This window comes from Lontra canadensis, unplaced genomic scaffold, assembly GCF_010015895.1.
Source record: "Lontra canadensis isolate GAN:19392208 unplaced genomic scaffold, GSC_riverotter_1.0 scaffold13, whole genome shotgun sequence".
NCBI classification, from domain to species: Eukaryota; Metazoa; Chordata; class Mammalia; order Carnivora; family Mustelidae; genus Lontra; species Lontra canadensis.
The window spans coordinates 12698277-12718361 of NW_022631007.1; the positions used below are offsets into that span (position 1 = coordinate 12698277).

At 52.5% G+C, this 20085-nt stretch overlaps 1 protein-coding gene across 1 annotated transcript in view; it reads left to right on the plus strand.

Moving 5' to 3' along the window:
* Positions 1-911: 911 nt before the first annotated feature.
* The window catches only part of MROH2A (maestro heat like repeat family member 2A), a 43450-nt gene continuing 24276 nt past the window's right edge, over positions 912-20085 (plus strand). The window contains exons 1-19 of the mRNA XM_032857541.1: positions 912-987; positions 1731-1829; positions 2079-2260; positions 4979-5110; positions 5329-5491; positions 7492-7590; positions 8070-8221; positions 8714-8857; positions 9862-9954; positions 10219-10297; positions 10447-10560; positions 13208-13284; positions 14214-14333; positions 14651-14761; positions 15570-15717; positions 16340-16380; positions 17065-17206; positions 17464-17516; positions 17962-18069. Of these exons, the coding sequence (XP_032713432.1) occupies positions 912-987; positions 1731-1829; positions 2079-2260; positions 4979-5110; positions 5329-5491; positions 7492-7590; positions 8070-8221; positions 8714-8857; positions 9862-9954; positions 10219-10297; positions 10447-10560; positions 13208-13284; positions 14214-14333; positions 14651-14761; positions 15570-15717; positions 16340-16380; positions 17065-17206; positions 17464-17516; positions 17962-18069 (2133 nt within the window). The remainder of the gene's footprint in view (positions 988-1730; positions 1830-2078; positions 2261-4978; positions 5111-5328; positions 5492-7491; positions 7591-8069; positions 8222-8713; positions 8858-9861; positions 9955-10218; positions 10298-10446; positions 10561-13207; positions 13285-14213; positions 14334-14650; positions 14762-15569; positions 15718-16339; positions 16381-17064; positions 17207-17463; positions 17517-17961; positions 18070-20085) is intronic.

The window sequence follows — 20085 nt, forward strand, 5'->3', positions numbered from 1 at the left end:
TCTTCTAAGTATTCTGTCAATGGGAACCCCCTTCCCCATCCAGTAATCTGTCCAGTCCCTGGGGAGGAAGAGTCCTTTTCCCAGGACTCCTCTGTGACCCAACCCACCCCATCTGCCCTGACTACATCTTCCCACCCCAAGGTCCTATGACCACATGTTGGAAGAAGTCACCTAGAAGATGTGACTGCCGGTTGACCCATGAACTGGGCCTGGGAAATTGGAGGCTCCCCATCCCCTCTCCTGTCCTTGGAATGAGGGTTCTGCTTGCCTTTCCCACTCCCAGAGCCTGCTCCAAGGACACAGCCCTGAGGTGCTGATATGGTGTTGAGGCCACCTTGATGGTATATGTGACTGAACCTAGCTAAGGCCTCTGAATAAAATCTTCAGATGCAGTTGGCAGGTGCAAGCATCCACAGTCTTGATGCTGCCCAAGAGAATCACAGCATGTGAGTTTCTTGCTTATTAAAACTGCCATCTACCAACCTGGAGTGGCCTTTCTTGGGTCTCCCCCTGCCTTCTGAGCACAGGGGCCAAGAAGCTCCCATGGAGCTTGCAAACCATCAGTGCATCCCCAGGAGACATGGTGGCGAATCACCCCCACTGTCACCGTGCCCCTTTCCCAAACAGACCACAGTACTTTACCACACACATGAGTAAGAAAATCATTTAGTGACAACATAATGTGGCGCTTTAATCACAGGGCGCTGTGCACTCCTCAAAGCCCTCACTTGATAAAGACTCAGGAAGGCAGTTAGATCTCAAAGTTCCAAGGGTCTGCTACCTAACGGTGATGATTCTAATGAAACCCTCCCACCCCGCCAGGGGACATATTCCTCATCCACAACACGGCTGAAAAGCCAACTACCCCACTTCTTCGGCAACCCCTCCTGCTACTGTCCCCATTACCGTTGATGTGTATTAGGCAAAGAACGGGGCTTTTTCTTGCGGTATATTTTTGTTCCATCCAGGAGAGGTCTCCGAGGAAAGGTCAGTATTTGGGTCCCTGTGTAGCTCTTAAAAGGATTCCCAGGAGGGAAAGAGCACAGGACTGATCTGGGAGTGTTCAGCCCTCCATTTGGACATCTGTGTTGTTTGCCAAACCTTAAGAAGCTGCTGATGTTGCAAGAGCCCCTTGAAAGGAGCAACGGGGGCAGCTGAGGTGGATTTCTCATTAATCATTAGTTTCAGTTCAAGAGAAGAGAGGAGGAAGTGTCCTTCTTAACGAAGTGTATTTGTTAGCTACTGCAGTGTAACGAATGACACTGATTTAGTGGCTTAAAACAACACCCATCTATTATCACATAGTTTCTGTGGGTCAGGATTCAGGGTGCAGACAGTCACATAGGCCGCATTCAAGGTGTGGACAGGACCACATCCTTTCTGGAGCTCCGTCCTCTTCCAAGTTTTTGTGGTTGTTGCAGAATTCAGTTCCTTGTGGTTGTAGGACTGAGTCCCTCACTTTCTTGCCACATGGCTCCTTCCTTGGGCAATTTGTCACACTGTTTCCATTTCGAGGCTAGTGTGAGAATCCTCTCCAGGCTTGTATAAGATCATGTGACCATGGGAGTGGCTTCCTGTCTCCTATGCCACGGTCCACTGCTTAGAACATGGGTCTAACCCAGTCATGGTTCTGCCCACACTCAAGGGGAGAGTCTTATAAAGGGCGTGACTCACTGGGGGTCATCTCAGGGTGTGTTGATACACAAACTATTTTACAAATTTGGTCTTAGAGGAGCTTGAGGAAGAGATGACAGAAGCAGCCATAGACTCAACTGAGGACCCATCAGAGGAAACAGAAGACCTGGAACCTCTGGAACCAGATGACAGAGGCAAGAAAGTTGGCCCCACCCCTGCATTCCTGCCCCTTCCCCATGCCCACTGCTCAGTCCTGGCCACCAACTCTCTGGGAGCGGGTCCTAGCCTCAGGCTCAGCTTCTCCTTCTGCACGGTGGACAGAGAGGCCCGGCTCCATTGTGGGGGCAGCTGGAGCTACAGCTGGGCAGTGTTGGGAAGGCCTGGGCATGGAGCACCTCCTGGGATGGCCCACTCAGCACCCCAGCTGTGCCACCTTGTCTCAGGGACTTTCCAGCAAGTCATGAACCTTCTCAACATCATGGACAGCGGGTCAGCAAAGGTGGACGCCGCCGGGACAGGTCCTGACATGCGGAAGATGCTGGCTTCCGTGATCATCACAGACAAGGCCACCACAGAGCCATCCGTGGTGATGAATGCTCTCATCCGCTGCTTGCAGGTGCCAGAGGTAGGACCTGCCTGCCCCCCCACACCTGCCCCTCGGAGCCCCGCCCTACCTGTGGCTGCCTACACAGCCGGCCACCGCTCAGCACACCTTACTGACGGGCGTGGGGCCAGGTGCTGGGGCTCAGAGGTGGGAGAGACTGTGAGGTTCTCACTTGGAGGACCAGCAGGGGCTGTCATAATGTTTAAAAGCTGCCTTATTCTTTTTTAAATTATTATTATTATTATATTAGTTACCATGCAGTGTGTCATTCGTTTTTGATGTTGTGTTCCAAGATTCTTCGTTTACATATAACACCCAGTACTCCATGCAATCTGTGCCCTCCTTAATACCCATCATAGGCTCACCCGTCCCCCCATCCCCACCCCTCTGCAACCCTCAGTTTGTTTCTCTGAATCTATTCTGACACAGCGGGTTTGGGTTTGGGAGCCGTGGTCCACAGGCAAAGGTTTGTAATAGAAAAGCAGGATCCCGGGCTGAGTTCTTTGCTCTCTGTAGTAATTGGCTCAACCTGGGAGGGGCTTTCTCTCCAGGACCTGCAAGGCCCCAAGATGTCAGGAGATATAAAAAAATGTAAGTACAGGATTAATACCCAGGCTATCATCGGTGATAAGTGGCAATAAATAGCCAATAAACAGGTATGCATGTTTTAAAAATGAACACGTTTCAAAGATTTGTTATTCATTAACTAGTGAAAGCACTAGCAAAATGTTCAAATCTGGTAAGAAGAGCGGTTTTTTTTTTTTAAGATTTATTTATTTGACAGAGAGAGAGAGATCATAAGCAGGCAGAGGCAGGCAGGGGTGGGGGGGGCGCAGACTCCCCGCTGGGCAGAGAGCCTGACGTGGGGCTCGATCCCAGGACCCTGAGATCATCACCTGAGCCGAAGGCAGTGGCTTAACCCACTGAGCCACCCAGGCGCCCCTAAGAAGAGCATTTTACTCACAGAGATTTATATTCTTTGCCAGACAAAACTCATTTACGTTGCCATGAACAGGAATGATTTTTGTTGTTATGGAGGAAGCATTTGCATCGTTATCAGTTTCCTGTGACTGAGCTTCTAGCTCCATGGAGCCCTAACCTAACCTAGAGGGTCATGGGGGATCAAGGACACGCTCTCCTTGAGGCCCCATAACCCAGACCTCCTCAGGGGTCTGTTTTACACTAGCTTCTAAGTCTTGGACAATTTTTGTCTTGTTGACCATAAATGTTCTCCAGAGAGTCCTCTTGATCACAGATAAGGCTGGTCTTGTAACGGATCTGGCTGTTTATGTAGTGGCTGTAGGAGTGTTAATTAAGAACTCAGGCCTCGGGCACCTGGGTGGCTCAGTGGGTTAAGCCTCTGCCTTCAGCTCAGGTCATGATCCCAGGGTTCTGGGATGGATCCCCGAATTGGGCTTTCTGCTCAGCAAGGAGCCTGCTTCCCCTCCACCCCACTCTCTGTCTCCCTTTCTGTCTACTTGTGATCTCTCTGTCAAATAAATAAATAAAAATCTTAAAAACAAAACAAAACAAAACAAAACAAACAAACAACCTAGAGCACATGTTCTCAACGGGGTGATACTGTCCTGAAGTGGATAAAATGGGTTCTGGGGTGGGAGGACGCATGAAGAAAACCTTACCTTCTTATGTATAAAGCATGGAGATAGATGTATATGACCCATAAACAGATACGTAATATATTGGTGGTATTAAGGTTTCATGGTGGGGGGGATTAGGAAAATATGTCTAAGAAGGATCTTTAGGGAGCAGTTAAAAAAAAGATTGCAGGACACCCGTCCAGGGCCAGGCAGTTCTGGACAGGCAAGGCCTTACAACTTTCTCCCTTCCAGTGGTTTTTGTGAGGAATCTCTGATCGGGCTGTAGGATCGTTGGTTATTTGCTATGCCAAGACCAGGCAAACAAGGCCAAACTCTCTGGAGTAGATTTCACTAGGACAACATATCCATTTGGGTGAATTCCTTTCTTCTTGAGGTGCCCACATTTTCCAAGGCCTCTGGGTGTTGGGAAGTGGCCGCCCTACCACCTGAGAGCGGGGGCCATCCTCCAAGGGCTTTGCCTGCCATGGCCCACATTCATCCTTTAAGTGTGGCTCATCACACCTGATTAAGTACGAGTTATTCTCCAAAGCAGATCTGCAGGTGTGGCCTGGGTTGTACTAAGCCAGGTGGTTTAACATGGTGATAAGGCTATCTAGGAATCAAAGTAGAGTAAGAGGCACACTTCCTGGCCTCAGGTGCTCCCTCACTAGGGCAAAGGGCAGGGAAGACTGCTTTCTTGGACTTTTGGGGACCCCTCCTGGTATCTCCATGTGTTCTGAGCCCCATCCTACAGAGGCCTCATTACAGGGGCACGTGGATCAAAACATTGCCTGTGGTTTGTCCTCAAATTCCAGCCCCTCTTCCCTCCCAAAGACTAAAAGGTCCAGTCCTCTCAACAAAGGGCTGGATCTCTTGGGAGCCCGACCCCGCCCTCAGAGGCTTTCCGAGTCACCTCATTAGCATAACAAAGGACACGTTAAAACTCTCAACTCAGAAAATACTAAGAGTTTTAGGAGGTCTGTGCCAGAAATGGAACAAAGATCAAATACACGTATCTTATAAATCATGGGTATATGGGAGGAGGGCCGGTGGAGGGAGCCCATGGAGGACTGTGCTGGGTCCGTCCCTGGCTCCGTGGCCCAAGTCTGGGATCTTGCCACTTGCCATACTTGCTCCCCAGATTTCTACTCAGCGCAAAGTCAACATTTACAACATCCTCCAGGAGATCATTCAGCAGGAGGGGGAGCTGGAGGAACAGGGAGTCCAGAGGCTGGTCACCATCGCCTCCAGGGAAATGAGAGAGACCCTGGAGGTAGGAGAGCCCTCCCCCAATGCCCCCCCCCACTTCCCCCATCCCCAACCCACCCAGGGGCTGGGCCGCTGGTAGGCAGGGCCTGGGACACGCAAGGCCCTTGTCCAGTGACCTCAGGTGTCAAGAAGAGGCTGAGCCCGAGGAGTGCACGAGGCTGGAGCAGTTGTGGGGCGGGAGGGTTTTTGTGGAGCCCCGCGTCCCTCTCCGGTCCCCGGCAGGTAGATGGCGACGTGAAGGCAGAGGTGGCCAGTGATACGCTGGTGGCTCTGTCCCGAAACCACTTCAGCATGGTCATGTACGAGCTGCAGCACCATCTGAAACCCCTCAACCTCACGGATGAATTTGTCATCATCACCTTGGCCAAGCTGGCCAATGGCAATGGTAGGCGCAGTGGGTCCTCAGCCCCGTGGTGGCCCGGCGACTCCTCCTGGTCTCCACCTTTCTCTTCTCTGACCAACCCCTTCCTCTCTTTTCTACTTTTTAAATTTCTCTTTGTAATTCGGGTTAGTTAACACACAGTGTTATATTAGTTTCAGGTGTACAAGAGAGTGGTTTAGCAATTGCACACATCTGGTGCTTGTCCTGATGGGTGCACTCCTTACTCCCCGTCACCAATTCCACAGCCCCTCCCTCTTTTCTTATCTTTCACCTGCATTCTTTTTTTCCCTTTCCCTGTGTCTCCCTCCGCTGTTAAGATTGTGTCCCTGCCTCTTGTTTCTGTTTCTTTATTCCTCTGTCATTCTTTCTTCAAAGCTTTCTCCCTCTTGGGCTCCCCCTTCATTCAAGCAGGTGCTGAGCTCCTGCTCCAGACAGGGCTGCGGCCAGTGCAGGGCCACACAGTGAGGATGAGGGGCCGTGTCCCGCCCTATAAAGGACTGTAAACAAGTCAACAAGAAAATCGATGATTATCATATGAGATGAGGGATGGGAAGAGAACAGTCTGGTGGGTCTTTGAGATCAGGAGGAGGGAAGGGACCTCACCTCTGTGGGGGTCTCCCTGAGGTAGCAACATTTCAGCTGTGACCTGAAGGGATGAGAGGATGGTAACTGTGTGAAGAACCAGATATGCATCACGTGCAAAGGCCCTGAGGCAGGAAAAGGCTTGGTTTCTTTGCAGAACTGAGGGATAACTGTGGTTATAGTTAGGGTGAGGGGGAGATGGGGTAAAGAGGGGTTGGAGAGGCTGTAGGACCTGGTGTAAGTCTGGACTTCATTCGAGGGCCATGGAAAGCTGTTGAGGGAGTCAAAGAGGCAACTGCCTTGTGGAACAGAGAGGTTCTGGGAAGACCATTCTCGCTGTTGTGTGGACAGAGAAGGGATAAGAGGTGTGTATCTGAGAGGCCTGGGTGGCTTGGGCTGGGGCGAATTTGGGGAGTGGTGGACAGAGGGGAGACGTAAACAAGACTTCAATTGATGGGTTGATGAATTGCGTGCCGGAGGTGAAGGAATAAGTGGGAGGAGCCGCGGATGTCTCCTGGGCCTCAGGTTTGAGCAGCTGCCTCTACAGTGGGTGCACGGAGTTCACATGCACGGGGGATGTCCAAAGAATGGGGACAGCGTTCAGTTGGTGTGTGGATGCAGAGCTAGAGGGCAGGTTGAGGGATCTTCTTTGCAGGGTTCTTAGCGTGCAGGTAGTGCCCAAGCCACCCATGCCCGCAGAGCGGATGCAGAGAGAGGAGAGGAGAGGCCAGCACCTGGCCCGGGGAAGCCCAGCCCAGGGAGAGAGCTGGTAGGGGCTTGGGGACAGTGTGGGGGCATGGAGACTGTGAGGACAGTGACTCAGGAAGGGGCCAGGGGCCAGCATGTCCCATTTCGCACTGGCTCTGGTCACATGGGGCTGGGTAGATGGAGAGAGATGGCGGAGAGGCAGTGGGGCCAGGTGGACTAGCCACTCCAAGGGGGCAGCTGGATGGGCTAGGCCTGGGGGGAAGTGGGGAAGGGTGGTTCTGTCCCTCCATAACCCCTCCTCTCTCCCCCTCCAACTCTTGGTTTCCTTCCTCTCTCTCTTCTTCTGGTCCCTCTTTCTCACTGGCTGTTTCCTTGTTTCTTCCTTCATCCAAGGACATTTGTGGGACACCTAAAGAGCCAGGCACCTAGCTGCAGAACCCCACTAAGTCTCCCCTCCCCAACTTCCTGCTCTGCCCACTCTTCCCTGCAGCTCCGTCTGGGTTTCTTCTGTCTCCTTGTCCCCGGCTCCTTCCCCCTACACCTGTTGCTAGCACCCTCCTTTCTTGTAGCACTGACTTGTGCTGTTTCCTGCGGCCCTGGTGGCATGCTCTGCCCCTGTGGGGACTGGAGGCGGCAGACCGTGGGCTCATCCTCTCTGCCTCGTCCCTGCTGACCTGGCCCTGACTCCCTGTCATCTCTCACGCCCTACACAGTGTTTGAGTTTATGCCATACATGGGCATCACCCTGGCCACTATATTCACGATGCTGAGACTTGCCAACGAAGCCAAGATGCGCCAGGTGATCTGCAGTGGTAGGTGTCTGCTTGGTCTGCCTGTCTGGCCCGGTCAGGGTGCCCGAAGTGGGACTGGGACAAACTGGTGGGTGGTATGTTGAACAGGAGATGTTTCTTCCCAAACAGTGACCCAATCTCCTGCGTCGTGTGGCCTCTGATTGGCTCTTGGGGGTGGGGGTGGTGCGTGCTTTCAGGAGAAGGTGGCTTAGCAGGAGGAGGTCAACACTGGGGCTCAGGTAAGCAGGCTCTGTTCTAAGCATTTCAGGAGGAGGCCAGGGAAGGATGATGGGAGTCCTGGGATAGGGACCAGGGAAAATGGCCCTACAGTGGGCCTGCTCAAGTCAGGCCGAAGACAGGGTTTTCCTGGATGGCTGAGGCCATCTGGGTCACCTGCTGGTTCTGGAAGTGTGCGAGCACACCGTCCTGGAGGAGGTGGCCTGGGGAGGCCTAGTCCGGCTCCTGCCCCTCGGGGCTCACTGCTTTCCCCCCCTTGGCAGCCATGGAGACCTTCTGTGAGATGGTGCAGTTTTACCTGAAGCATCTGGAGGACAGCGTGTACCCTGTGATGACCGAGGATCAGTTTGCCATGAAGCTCTTCCCCATGTACCGCTATTTTGTGACCGTGTGGCTGAGGAGCCACAACCCTGAGGTGAGAAGCACCTTTCTCGGGTGTGGGGGAGGGTCCCGTGGTCTCCCCTGGTCATGGCTCCCCAGCCTGTGTGGCTAAGAGCGCAGAGAGACCGCTGGGTCCAGACTCATTTCCCGAACCCCGGAGAGACGGTGACCTGATAAACAGAGTTGCTGAGCCACGTGGGGCCTGGAGCCTCGGGAGGCCATCTTGAGAAGGGCTGGGGCTTGCTGGATGAGGGTCCCTGTTACAGCACCTTTTACCAAGGGGAGCTATTTCCACAGCAACTCTGTGCTATGGGACCGTTTTACAGATAAGGAAACTGAGGCACTCAGGTTCTCCTAAGTGGCTGAGCTGGGTGGGACTCACAGGGACAGCCCGGCCTTGTTGCCTGCCTGTGGGGTCTCGGGCGGGGCCTCGACTATTTCCTAGGTCCCCTCTGTCACGCGTGTTTGGCACTCGGGTTGGCGTGACGTCACTGGGCATTGCCGCGGGGCCCGGGCTCCTGGGCAGGTGAAGCTGGCGGTCATCAAGTCCCTGAAGCCGATGCTGAACCTCCTCCTGCCCAATGATGACCTGCGGGAACAGCTGTATGACTACATCCCCCTGCTGCTGGCAGAGTACCGAGGTGGCCTGGAGGCACTCTTTGTCACGCAGGTGAGAGGCCACTGGCCAGCCGCCAGACGGAGCTTCGGTTCCCGGGGCTCCCGGAGGGCTGTCCCACGGGCAGGAGTTGGGCCCAGCTGTTGGATTCTTGAGAAATGAATGCCGCTGTTCCAGGTGGAAGGGACGAGGACCCAAACAGTCTCAGAGGCCACAGTGAGGCTGTGTGTTTGTTTCCGGGGCTGCCATAACAGAGAACCACAGGGTGGGTGGCCTAAAAGAACAGAAACAGATTCTCGCATGGTTCCAGGGATCAAAGGGTTGGCAGGCAGTGATCCTTCCGGAGGCCCTGGGGAAGAATGATTTCCAGCTTCTGGTGGCCCCAGGCGTTGCATGGCTGGCGGCTGGATCATTCCAGTGTGACCCCTCCCTCTTCATGTGGCCTCTCCTTTTCTTATAAAGACACCATGGTTGGACTTAAGGCCCATCTTAAATCCAGTCTGGTGTCATCTGAGACCCTTAACTAACTACATCTAGAAAGCCTCATGCATTTTGTGGGACCCTTTAACCCACGACAGCTCTTAACCCACAAAAGGTGGAGTTTCTTGGTAGGGTTCCACGTGGAGGTATGACCCAAGCTGATATATTGTAAAGGGATCACTGATCTGCTGGTGTGGCGTGGTGCTCAACTCTAAAAGCAAGGAACAGAAATTCATGTGGTAGATCTACGGGGCTGCCGTAGATCCGTCTGGTGAAAGAATGGGATTCATTTCCAGGTGGAGAGAAGAGAAAAGGGGAAGAATGCCATGCTCAGTGGCCTCGTATGCCCTTTACAAGCTTAACTGCGTGTAGACATTGCCGGGAGGCTGCCTGAAATGCAGGGTTGCATTCAGCAGGTCTGGAGCCAGGCCCGAGAGCCTGCCTTCTAACCAGCTCCCGGGCGGGGGTGGGATGATGATACCACCAGCAGACGGGCCATGCTGAGCAGCAAGAGTCTAGAGTTAACTGACCCTGAATTGGCAGAAGATCATCTGCAGTCATTTGCCTCTCCATTGTAGGTCTTGAGGCAGATCCTGGAAATGTCGGTCATCACCAACACCCCCGTCCCACAAATGCAACTACACACCATTTTCACCGAACTCCACATCCAGGTGAGGCCGGCAGGCTTGGCTGGGCGCCGGCAGCCTCAGGGTGGATCAGCGGGAAGTGGGCTGCGGCAGGTGGCATGGCCGGCCAGGGGAAAGGGTGTGAGGGTGGCGGAGCCCTGGTCTCGCTCATCTGGCTCTCATATCCGACAGGGATGCGAGGCGGTGGTGCCCTCGTCCCCTCTGGTGTGGCTGCCCCAGGCTGCCCCTACACTTGCGTCTGCTCTCTGGTTGCGATCTCACCACCCGCCCCGCACACTCACTTCCCAGGTGTGCGCCAAGGCCCCTGCCCAGCAGCAATACAGCAGCCAAAACCTGGCGGAGACTGTACACTGCTTCATAGCTCTTGGTGAGGCTCCCTCCCTCCCGGCCCCGCCCCATCCCAGGCCCCCCATGAGCCTATGGGAGCCCCAGCCTCCGGGAGGCCTGGCCCTGGGCTGCCTCCTCCACCTCCTTCTGGCTCCATGGACAGAACTGAAGGTGTCCTTCCCGCTGCAGCCCGGTCCTACCCAAAGGAGCTGATGAAGTTCTTCCTCAGTCAGATGGAGATGAGCAAGGAGGCCATCCGCGTGGGGACCCTGACCCTGATTAGGGCAGTGGTGAGCGCAGATGGTGAGCGAGAGCGGGAAGCCAGGCGGGAGGCTGGGGAGGCAGGTCTCACTGGTGTCTGGACCGTCATCATTTCCTCTTTTATAGATGCTACTGGGTGGACCGAGGTTGCTTTATATTTTCTACCCTTGAACCTAACCAGCACTGTATCCCCTATACCCCACTCTCAACCCTCTCCTCAAACTCTGAATCGCAGCTTCCCCCTGAGTCTGAATTTCAAACTGTCAACCCGAATCCTAGAACAAACCCCACCCCCCAAATGAAATCAAAGACCTTAAATAACACCTAGTTACATTGTGTAGGTTTAGTCCTAAAGCCTCAATGCCCAGTCGTACTCAAAACTCCTGATTCTAAATTCCTAAGGCCAAACTCTAAACCTGGCCTTGCAGTCAGAAGGGAAATCCTGTCCCCAAGGATGGCACCAGCTCAGACAGCACTTTTGTGTGAACTGGAACAAGGCATCTCTTGCTGGCAGCATGTGGCCCTGCAGGAACATGATTTGCTTAGAAGAGCATGGGCCACTCCTGTTCAGTCTTTCAACTGAGTGCCCTTGTGCAGTGCACAAACTGGGCAACTGTATATGAAGCACATTCTGCTAATAGTAAAGCCTTCTCTGAAAAAAGAAAAAAAAAAAAAAAGCCCAAATTTAAGCAACAATGAGACCACTTTTCTCTGTCTGGTGGAAAGAGATGATAATGACTAGAGTTGGCCTAGCCATTTTTCTGTAAGAGACCTGATAGTAAAAATACTTTTGGCTTTACAGGCTATATGGTCTCTGTGATAGTTAAGACTCAACTATGCTGGGGTGCCTGGGTGGCTCAGTGGGTTAAGCCTCTGCCTTTGGCTCGGGTCATGATCTCAGGGTCCTGGGTTCGAGCCCCGCATCAGGCTCTCTGCTCAGCGGGGCGCCTGCTTCCCCTTCTCTCTCTGCCTACTTGTGATATCTCTCTCTCCGTCAAATAAATAAATAAAATCTTAAAAAAAAAAAAAGACTCAACTGTGCCAAAGCAGTCATAAACTGCAGAGTGTGGCTGTGTTCTAATAAAACTTTATTTACAAAAATAGGCTTACAGCTAATCCCTGTGCTAGAATAAAAGGAACTAGCTCCTTGTACTTCACTGACAAGGGTGTAAATTGATAAAGCATTCTGAGTGCTCACTTCCATAGGGACCGAAACCTGGGCTCAACAATCTAACTTTTTGACCGTTGTCTGAAGGAAATCGTTGCCCAAAGGTAATGAGACAATGATGTTCGTTAGCACATTGTGCATAAAAGCAGAACATTGGAAACCACCTACAGGTTTTTCTATAGGAATTTCTGGAACAAATGATAGCTTATCCATAGAGTGGACTATGACTCAACCATAAAGGGTGTAGTCGATCTGTACTTTTTTGTGGACAGGATGGCCTCCCTGTTGAGCACAACAGCATGGTTTGGGACAGTGTATGTAGCATGACCTTGGTTACTTGCAAGAAATCTGTGGTTATTTTGCATAAATGAGCTTAGGGACGTTATCTTTTATTTTAATTTTGCAATGAGCATATACTCTTTTTAAGACCAGAAGCAAGTTTCTACTTTGCAGATTAAAAAACTCAAGACTGTATCACGGTCCCTTAGTGTGCGATGACTTGCTACCTTCCCCTTGGCCTGCTTCCCTCTCTTTCTTCCCTACCGTTGACCTGTAGAAATATCTAGCCTGGAGTCTAGTGTCAAGTTGAGCATCTGCCTGTAATTCTATCCCTACTTGACCTCTCCAAAACCTTCTCATGGCTCTTTCTTACCTCTCTTAATCTTCCTCCTCCCTGAATCGGCCGTCGTCGGTTCTATGACTCACAAGCACTTACGAAGTACTTCCTTGTGTGCCAAGCACTGTGTTGGCTCATTATTGCTCACAGAAGCTCTGTGAGAGAGGTACTATTACGGGCCACATTTTTAAAAAAGATTTTATTTACTTTTGTGCCCACGCGCGCACGCATGCGAGAGTGAGCATGAGTGGGGGGGGCGGGCAGAGGAAGAAGCAGACTCCCCACTGACAGGGAGCCCCACATGGGACTCGATCCCAGGACCCCGGGATCACGACCTGAGTTGAAGACAGATGCTTAGCCGAATGAGCCACCCAGGCACCCTATTATTATCCATACTTTAAAGGTAGGGAAACTGAGGCAGCGGGGGCTGAGGCGTTCACCTAAGGTCACATGGCTAGGATGTGGCTGACACAAGAGTTGAACCCAGCAGCCTCTGCCCTGCTGTGCTTTGCAGCCTGTGCCTGCCCGCCGCGTGCCTGGCCCTGTGTGCCCCCCTGAAGGACTCGAAGGTGGAGACTTGCTCTCTAGGACAGTCCACCTGGGTTCTGAAGAGGATCACAAAGCAGAGGCCAAGGGACTGAGGCACAGAAACAAAGCCCTCCCCGGCCAGGTGGGGTGGGACAGGTTGAGAGGAGGAGGAGGTGGCCAGTGAGGCTTCTGAGGGAGGTGTCCCTGAGCTGTGGTGGCAGTCAGAGGCTCTCAGGAGGCACAAGCTACCTGACGTCTGGCTCTGGGGGGAAGGTGGCCGGTGGGCCTGGTGCTCTGGGAGTCTCACTACTCCCGGGCATCTCCTGAGAGCCCAGCTCTGAGGCTGGTGGCCCTCCAGGCTGGTTTTCCTCTTTCAGAGCCCAGAATGAATATCAGGACCATCTACCTGGCCATCCGGGTTGTCAAGAACACCCTCTCTGACACCCGCTTCAAGGTAACAGGGCAGAGACCTGGAAGGGGCTGGTGTTTGGGACACTCTGTGGGGAAGCAGAGGGAGGTCCCGTGGGTGGCCTTCACTCCTCTCCCGCTCTGTGGGCAGGGGCCACCTGCTGAAGGCCCTCTGATGGGAAGCCCAGCTTCCTGGCCAGCACTGAGCAGGGCTGGAGGACAGGCACCCCTGGAGCTGTGGTCCTGCTCCTGAGACACTTGCTCTCATCAAGGACCCGGAGTTTCCCAATGAAGGAGCTCAGACACCACCCTGGAGAGAGGAGAGGCGGAGTGAATCTGGTTTCATCCAGAGCCATGGGGTTGCCTAAGGGTTTTGTAAAACCATTATTGCATTTGAACAAGGCAGCAGAGGGAGACACCCTGTACCCTCCAAAAAAGGCTAAAAAACCCCACAGTCCAGACTCCACTGGAGCCACGGCCACCTTGCAATGTAGCTTCAGTTCTGGTTGTAGGCCCTGCAGGCTGCTGCTGCACGTCCTCTGGGGAGGGGAGGTCCAGGAAGGGGAGGGTCTGCACTCACGGGAGAGGGTGTGAGATGGGGTGGGGGAGGGATTTGGGCTGGAGATTTAGGCAGAGCTGTTCTCAAAGATGTGCAGGCTGTCAAGGGAGGACAGCCAGCCCACATAGCAAGCCTGAGCCCAAGCCTGGGGAGCCCAGGGTAAGAGTCAGGCTGTCCCCACCAGGGCTGCCTGAGAATGGAGATAAGGCTCCTGGCTGGTCATGCTGCCAAATGGGATTCTCTGGATGGGGCAGGGGGTGGTGGACGGAGTGGGCTACTGCCTCTGAGGCCTCTTTGCACCCAGAGCACTCTGAATTCCTAGCTGCCTCATGGGCCAGCATTGGGAGTTAGGTGCAGAGCCTCCCCACCATGGAGCCCACCCCAATTCCCTTATGTCCACCGCCCTGTCCCTTCAGGTGAGGATGGCTATTCTCCGCATCATCGGCCAGTTGGCTCTGTCTGGCTACCAGGACAGGATCAAAGGCTGGGGCCTGAAGTACGTGTCCATGCAGCTGACTCTGTCCACCTACAAGCTGGTGAGTGGCCCTGATAGGTGGACCATGGTGCAGCTGGTCTTGGGAAGTGGTTTCCAGAGCCTCAGGAAAGATTCTTTCCTTTGCTTTCCTTTCCTTTCCTTGCTGCCCCCGTGCTTGAATCTGCACCTATCTATGTTCAGGACACCAGTGCCTGGGCTCATGGCGAGCTGTAGGTAGAGGCGTGGGCAGTACATCTAGAAAACCCTGGAGACCCAGTATCTGGGCATGGAGCCTCAAAGCGTGAGGAGACCATGCCCGAGATTGCAGCAAGCCCCTGCCGGCCCACGAGCAGGGACCCCCTCGGTTCTGGCTTCCAGACAAATCACCGAGAAAGCTTTTATCAGAGGGACCTGGAGGAGAAGATGGTCCACAAAGTCACCATGGACACCGTGAAGATCATAACCTCTTCCGTCAGTGGGATGACCAATGTGAGTGTGACCCACACTCCCGCAGCCCCCCTGGGTTGGGCTGCCCCCTGGGTGGGGCCCCTGCAGCTGACAGCTTGGCTTGCATGCTCCCTGTGCCCCGGGCTCCGGGGAGGATGGGGCATGCCCAGGGTTCTGTGCTCTTGCTTCTCTTGTTCCCACTGTCTGGGATGTCTGGAGGCGCCCCTCATCTTCCCATTGCCTGAGCTCTTGTTCTTGAAGATCTGGTTCCAGAGCTGGGTCCTTGGTGGGAACTTAGTGTCCCGGAGGCTAAGGCAGTGCCTGGCACACAGTGGGTCTCCGTATGTATCCATTGACTTAGAGCAGGAAATGTGTCAATTTCCTTAAAGCCCCTTCAGCCCAGGTGTGTGTGTGTGTGTGTGTGTGTGTGTGTGCAGAGATGATTTTAATGGATTAATTCCACAAGCATACAGTGAGTTCCTACTATGAAGACACGAAGGCCATATGCTCGAAGGGCTCAGTATAACCCCAAGGAGGGCACAGGCTGAAGGAGGAACAAATGTGCCAACTTTTCATGGCAACGCAGTGTGATGTAGCAAAGAAAAGTAGGAAAAAATTGCCATCATAGCACAAGGAGGGAATCACTGTCCTTTAAGTGAGGACTTGGGCTAGATGCTCCCTGTCCGGGGGGCAGCCTATCTTAAGGCCAGAGGTACTGAGGAGGGTAATGGGAGTTCCAATCTGTCGAGCCGCTGCTTAGAGCAGGCGAGCTGTGCGGCGGTGAGATGGGTCTCCTACACGGCCGTGGGTGCCCCAGCTAACGCTTCCTCTTCCCTGCCCCGCAACCCAGGAATTTTGGGTGAGGCTCCTGTGCTATATCATGGAGACGGATTACACGGAGGCCTTGACCCCCATCTGCATCAGCCTCACAAACCTGGCGGAACGCCAGCTCCACACCAAGGACGTGGAGGCCAGCGTGGCCGGCAAGAGCAGGCACGGTGGGCAGCCTCCCCGCCATAGCCGGTGAGATAGGGCAGGTGGACTACTGGTGTCCCGGGAAGTAGCCACTCCGTTATTTCCAGGAAGCCGCCGGATCCCAGCCAGCCAGGCTGAAGGCCCGCCCTTACCATGTCTGAGGATGAGTTAAAATTGTGCAAACCTGCTTTGGCGGTTCATTCCCCGAGTTCCCCTCCCCCAACAGAGGGGTGACACTGCTCTTCCAAGGGAGCTGTTCCCATGGGCCTGGAGCTTTGCTGGATGGGCGTTGCTGGTGGTGGGTGTGATTTTAGGAGCCCTTCAGGACCAAGGGATAGCAAATGGTGGGGAAGGTCTTCTTCATGACCTTACCTGGACTCTGGGCTAGGCCGCCCCCTGACATCTTCTAATGATGTCATTGTTTCTCTCCTCTTCCCAGACTAAACCAATGAAAATGAGGTTCCTTATGGACATATCACTGGTCCTTGTGCTAACCCATTTTCTGTTCTGGGGGCAATGGGATGATGTTGGGGAAGTACCTTCCAGGGCAGAGCTCTTCTTAGGGGCATGGGCCCTAGGGATCTGGGGGCCTGTCCTGGTATGAACTGGGCAACTGGAGTAGGTTCGCATCTCCTTCTTCCTCAGTGGACCTGCCTGCACCCCAGAAACTCTTGGCCCGTCTCCTGGTGAGTGGCTCCCCAGGCTATGCCCTGGCCTGACTGAGGCCATTGCCTGTGGCCCCTCTCCCTTGAGCTCCTAATTCCTGAAGCCTCCAGTGGGAGGAGGGAGCTAGACACTTGAGAGGACAGAACTTTCTGGGTCCCTTTCATTCCTCTTGGGTAGACGTGGCAGGGGCAGTGTGTTCAGATGCCCTGGGACCCGGTGAGGACATGCTCCTGGATTCCTCTGCTCATTCTTTGAGCAGCCCCTAAGCAACTCCAGGACACTGCCAATGGCCTGCCTGCCCCCAGGGGTCCTTCATAGGCATTTACCTGTGCCTTCTCGTCCTCCTCTTTTTTTTTTTTCTTTTTTATTAGGGGGAGAGAAAGAGTGGGGAGGGGGCAAAGGGAGAGGAAGAGAGAGAATCCCAAGCAGACTCCATGCCCAGCACAGAACCTGACATGGGGCTCGATCTCATGACCCTGAGATCATGACCTGCCAAAATTAAGAGTCAAATGCTTAAATGACTGAGCCACGCAGGTGCCCCGGATTTCCTCCTTATGTTGACTATGGGTGCTAATCCACACTCCGTGGAAGCCTGGGGTGGGGGGAAAGCCTACTATCTTACCCCTCTTCTTCTTTCTGGGAACAAAATGCCTGGCACTGCCCAGCCTGGGGCAGGGCCCCACTGGAGTCTTGGTGCTCCCCAGGTGCTGATGTCAGCCCCCTATAAGGGGGAGGGCCGAGGGATAGCCATGCTCAACCTCCTGAGGACCCTGAGACAGAGCATTGCACCCTCCATGGCTGACATGTGGGAGCTGGAGATCCCACTGCTGGTCAAGTACCTGGAAGGTGAGGCATCCGGGGCACCAAGCCCAAGTCAGCTCCCCTCTCAGTGTGCATGCTGGAGTACTAATCACAGGGACTGAGCAGCAGGAACCAAAACTCAGGGTAGACCCGTGAGGCCTATTTGGGTCTTTGGGGAAGCGGGGAGGGAAATGCAGCATGTGCTGAGACCATCCATGGAGGGCTTTGAATGCCTGACTAAGGAGGCTGATCCAAAGAGGAGCAGCTGAAGAAGTCAGCAGGTGTGGACCTTCTTTCTGCAGAACATACTGAGTTTACTTGGAATCAGAAAACCTGGGAGGACAAGCTGATTCAGGTAAAGACGTCATCCTGCTTGCTGAGGTTGGGTCGGGAGAAAGGGAAGGAGTACATGGGCGGCCCCTTGATGGGGTTGACGTGTGGAGAGTTTAGGAGTCCCTGAAGGACACCCCCAAGAAAACTTGCGGGGGCGTGCCAAGCATGTCTACAGCTGTATCCATTGGCAGAGGAGAACAGAGAGCCTTCTATCCTCAGGGACCAAATGTTCAGGAAAGCAGCATAGGGGTGACCTCCTCCTTCAAGCACCAAAACCACAGCTGTTCCCCAGGCCTACAGAATGTTAGCACTGGGTCAGGGTTCGATGGGTTGAGCAATCTAGAGATTGGGGAAGGGGGCTAGAGAGGGGGAGTCACTGCTCAAGGTCACACAGTGCTCCTGGAGCTTGGGAGAGAACAGGACTGGGGATATATGGCATTGCCCAGTGACATCTTCTGCCTCCTCAGTTTCTGAGAAATTCCCTTAAGAAGACCCGAGGTTCCAGTTGGAGCTTGCGTCTGAGCAAGGAGCTTAACAACCAGATTGAAAGCTTCGACAGCCCCTCCCTGGAGAAGGTTTGTGCTTGCAGTGTCGGAGTGGTTCAGACAAGGAAGGGCCTCCAGGGACGGTGGAATGGAGGCTCGCACTGTGTGTGAGACCAGCTGCACCCGTGGCTGTCTACAGGGTCCTGTGAGGAGCCATGGGTGGTCTAGGCCAGTGGGTTTTTGTGTCTTGTTCTGTTTTGTTTTTCTTTAAGAAACTGCTGTGTTGAAGCTGGGGGATCTCTTCTCCAGCAGCCAGATTCCCAATCCTCTCACTTTGCTCTCCACCTGATGCGGTCTCCTAGCGGAGTCCAATAGGCAAGAATCGAGATGTCTGAACAGGTTTTGACAGATGGTGAAAATGATGGGGATGACACTGAACCACAGAAGGCTAAAGGGCTTGCTGAGTTCTAGCTTGGAAGTGAAGATGATGAGGTCAGGAAGGGACAAAGAAAGAGTAAGCAAGCTGAGGTTTGGAGCACGACCTTCAACTGTCCCCAACCCCACTGGCAGATTGCTGGATGTCGTTGTATACACTTGACCCATCCAGCTACTGGCTCATGGTCAGATGTGTATTTCATTCACTGTCTTTATAAAACTATGAACATTATTGATAGAAATCAGAGAAGGTCTCAATTAATGGAAAGGATCCATGTTCTCAGATTGGAAGACGATATGGTCAAGATGGCATACTCCCCAAATGTCTCTACAGATTCATTGTGATCCTCGTCATAAACCCTAGCTGGTTTGTCTGCCTGTCCACCTGTCTGCCTGCCTGCCTTCCTTCCTCTCTCTTGCTTGTCTGCCTGCCTTCCTTCCTTCCTTCTTCCCTTCCTTTTCCCTCTGTCCCTCTGTTGCTCCCTCCTTCCTTCCTTCCTTTTTTTTTTTTTTTTTAGAGATTGACAAGCTGATCCTAACATCCATTTGGGAATACAAGGGGCCCAGAATGGCCAACATAATTATGATTAAGAGAAAGACCAAAGTTGGAGGACTCAAATTTTGCAATTTCAAGACTGCTTTCACACAACCGCAGTAAACAAGACAATATAGTACTGGCATAGGATGGGAAGACAGATTGATGTAATAGAAAAAAAAAAGAATAGAAAGTACAGAAATAAACCTCACATTTGCTGTCAGCTGATTTTGTGCAAAGCCTTCTTAGATATGACACCAAAAGCACAAGTGAAGAAAGAAAATATAGATAACTTGAACATCATCAGAAATGAAAACTCTTATGCTGAAAATCAAACCATCAAGAAAATGAAAAGACAACCCTTGGAATGAGAGAAAATATTTGCAAATTAAGTCCTTGGTAAGAGACTTGTATCTAGAATATATGAAGAGCTCTTCTCACTCAATAACAAAAAAAAAAAACAAAACAAGCCAGTTCAGAAATAGGCAAATGATATGAATAGATATTTTTTGAAGAAGGTACGTACATGATGAATAAGCACGTGAAAAAAATGTTCAAGTTTATCACCATTAGGGAAAATGGAAATCAAAGCTGCAGGGACATACCTCCTCACACCCACTAGGATGGCTATAATACAAAAGATAATAACAAGTGTTGGTAAGAATGTGGAGAAGTGCAAACACTTATATACTGCTGGTGTGAATGGAAAATCAGTTCCTTGAAGTATTATATACAGAGTTACCATATGACCCAGGAATTCTGCTCTGAGTTGTATATGCCCAGGGGAAACGGAAACATACATCCATACAAAAACTCATACATAAATATTCACTGTAGTGTTATTCATATAGCCAAAAAGTAGAAACAACCCAGATGCCCACCAGTGGACGAAAGGATAAACAAAATGTGGTCTATCTGTACAATGGACTATTATTCGGCCATTAAAAGGAACAAAGTACTGATTTATGGTACAGAAAGGATGACCCTTGAAGACATCATGCTAAGTGCCAGATGCAAAGGGACCCAAACCCCACATACTATATGATTTTGTCTACTTGTAATGTCCAGAATAGACATCTTCTTAGAGAGAGAAAGTAGATTAGTGGGTGTAAGAGGCTGCAGGAAATGTGCAGTGA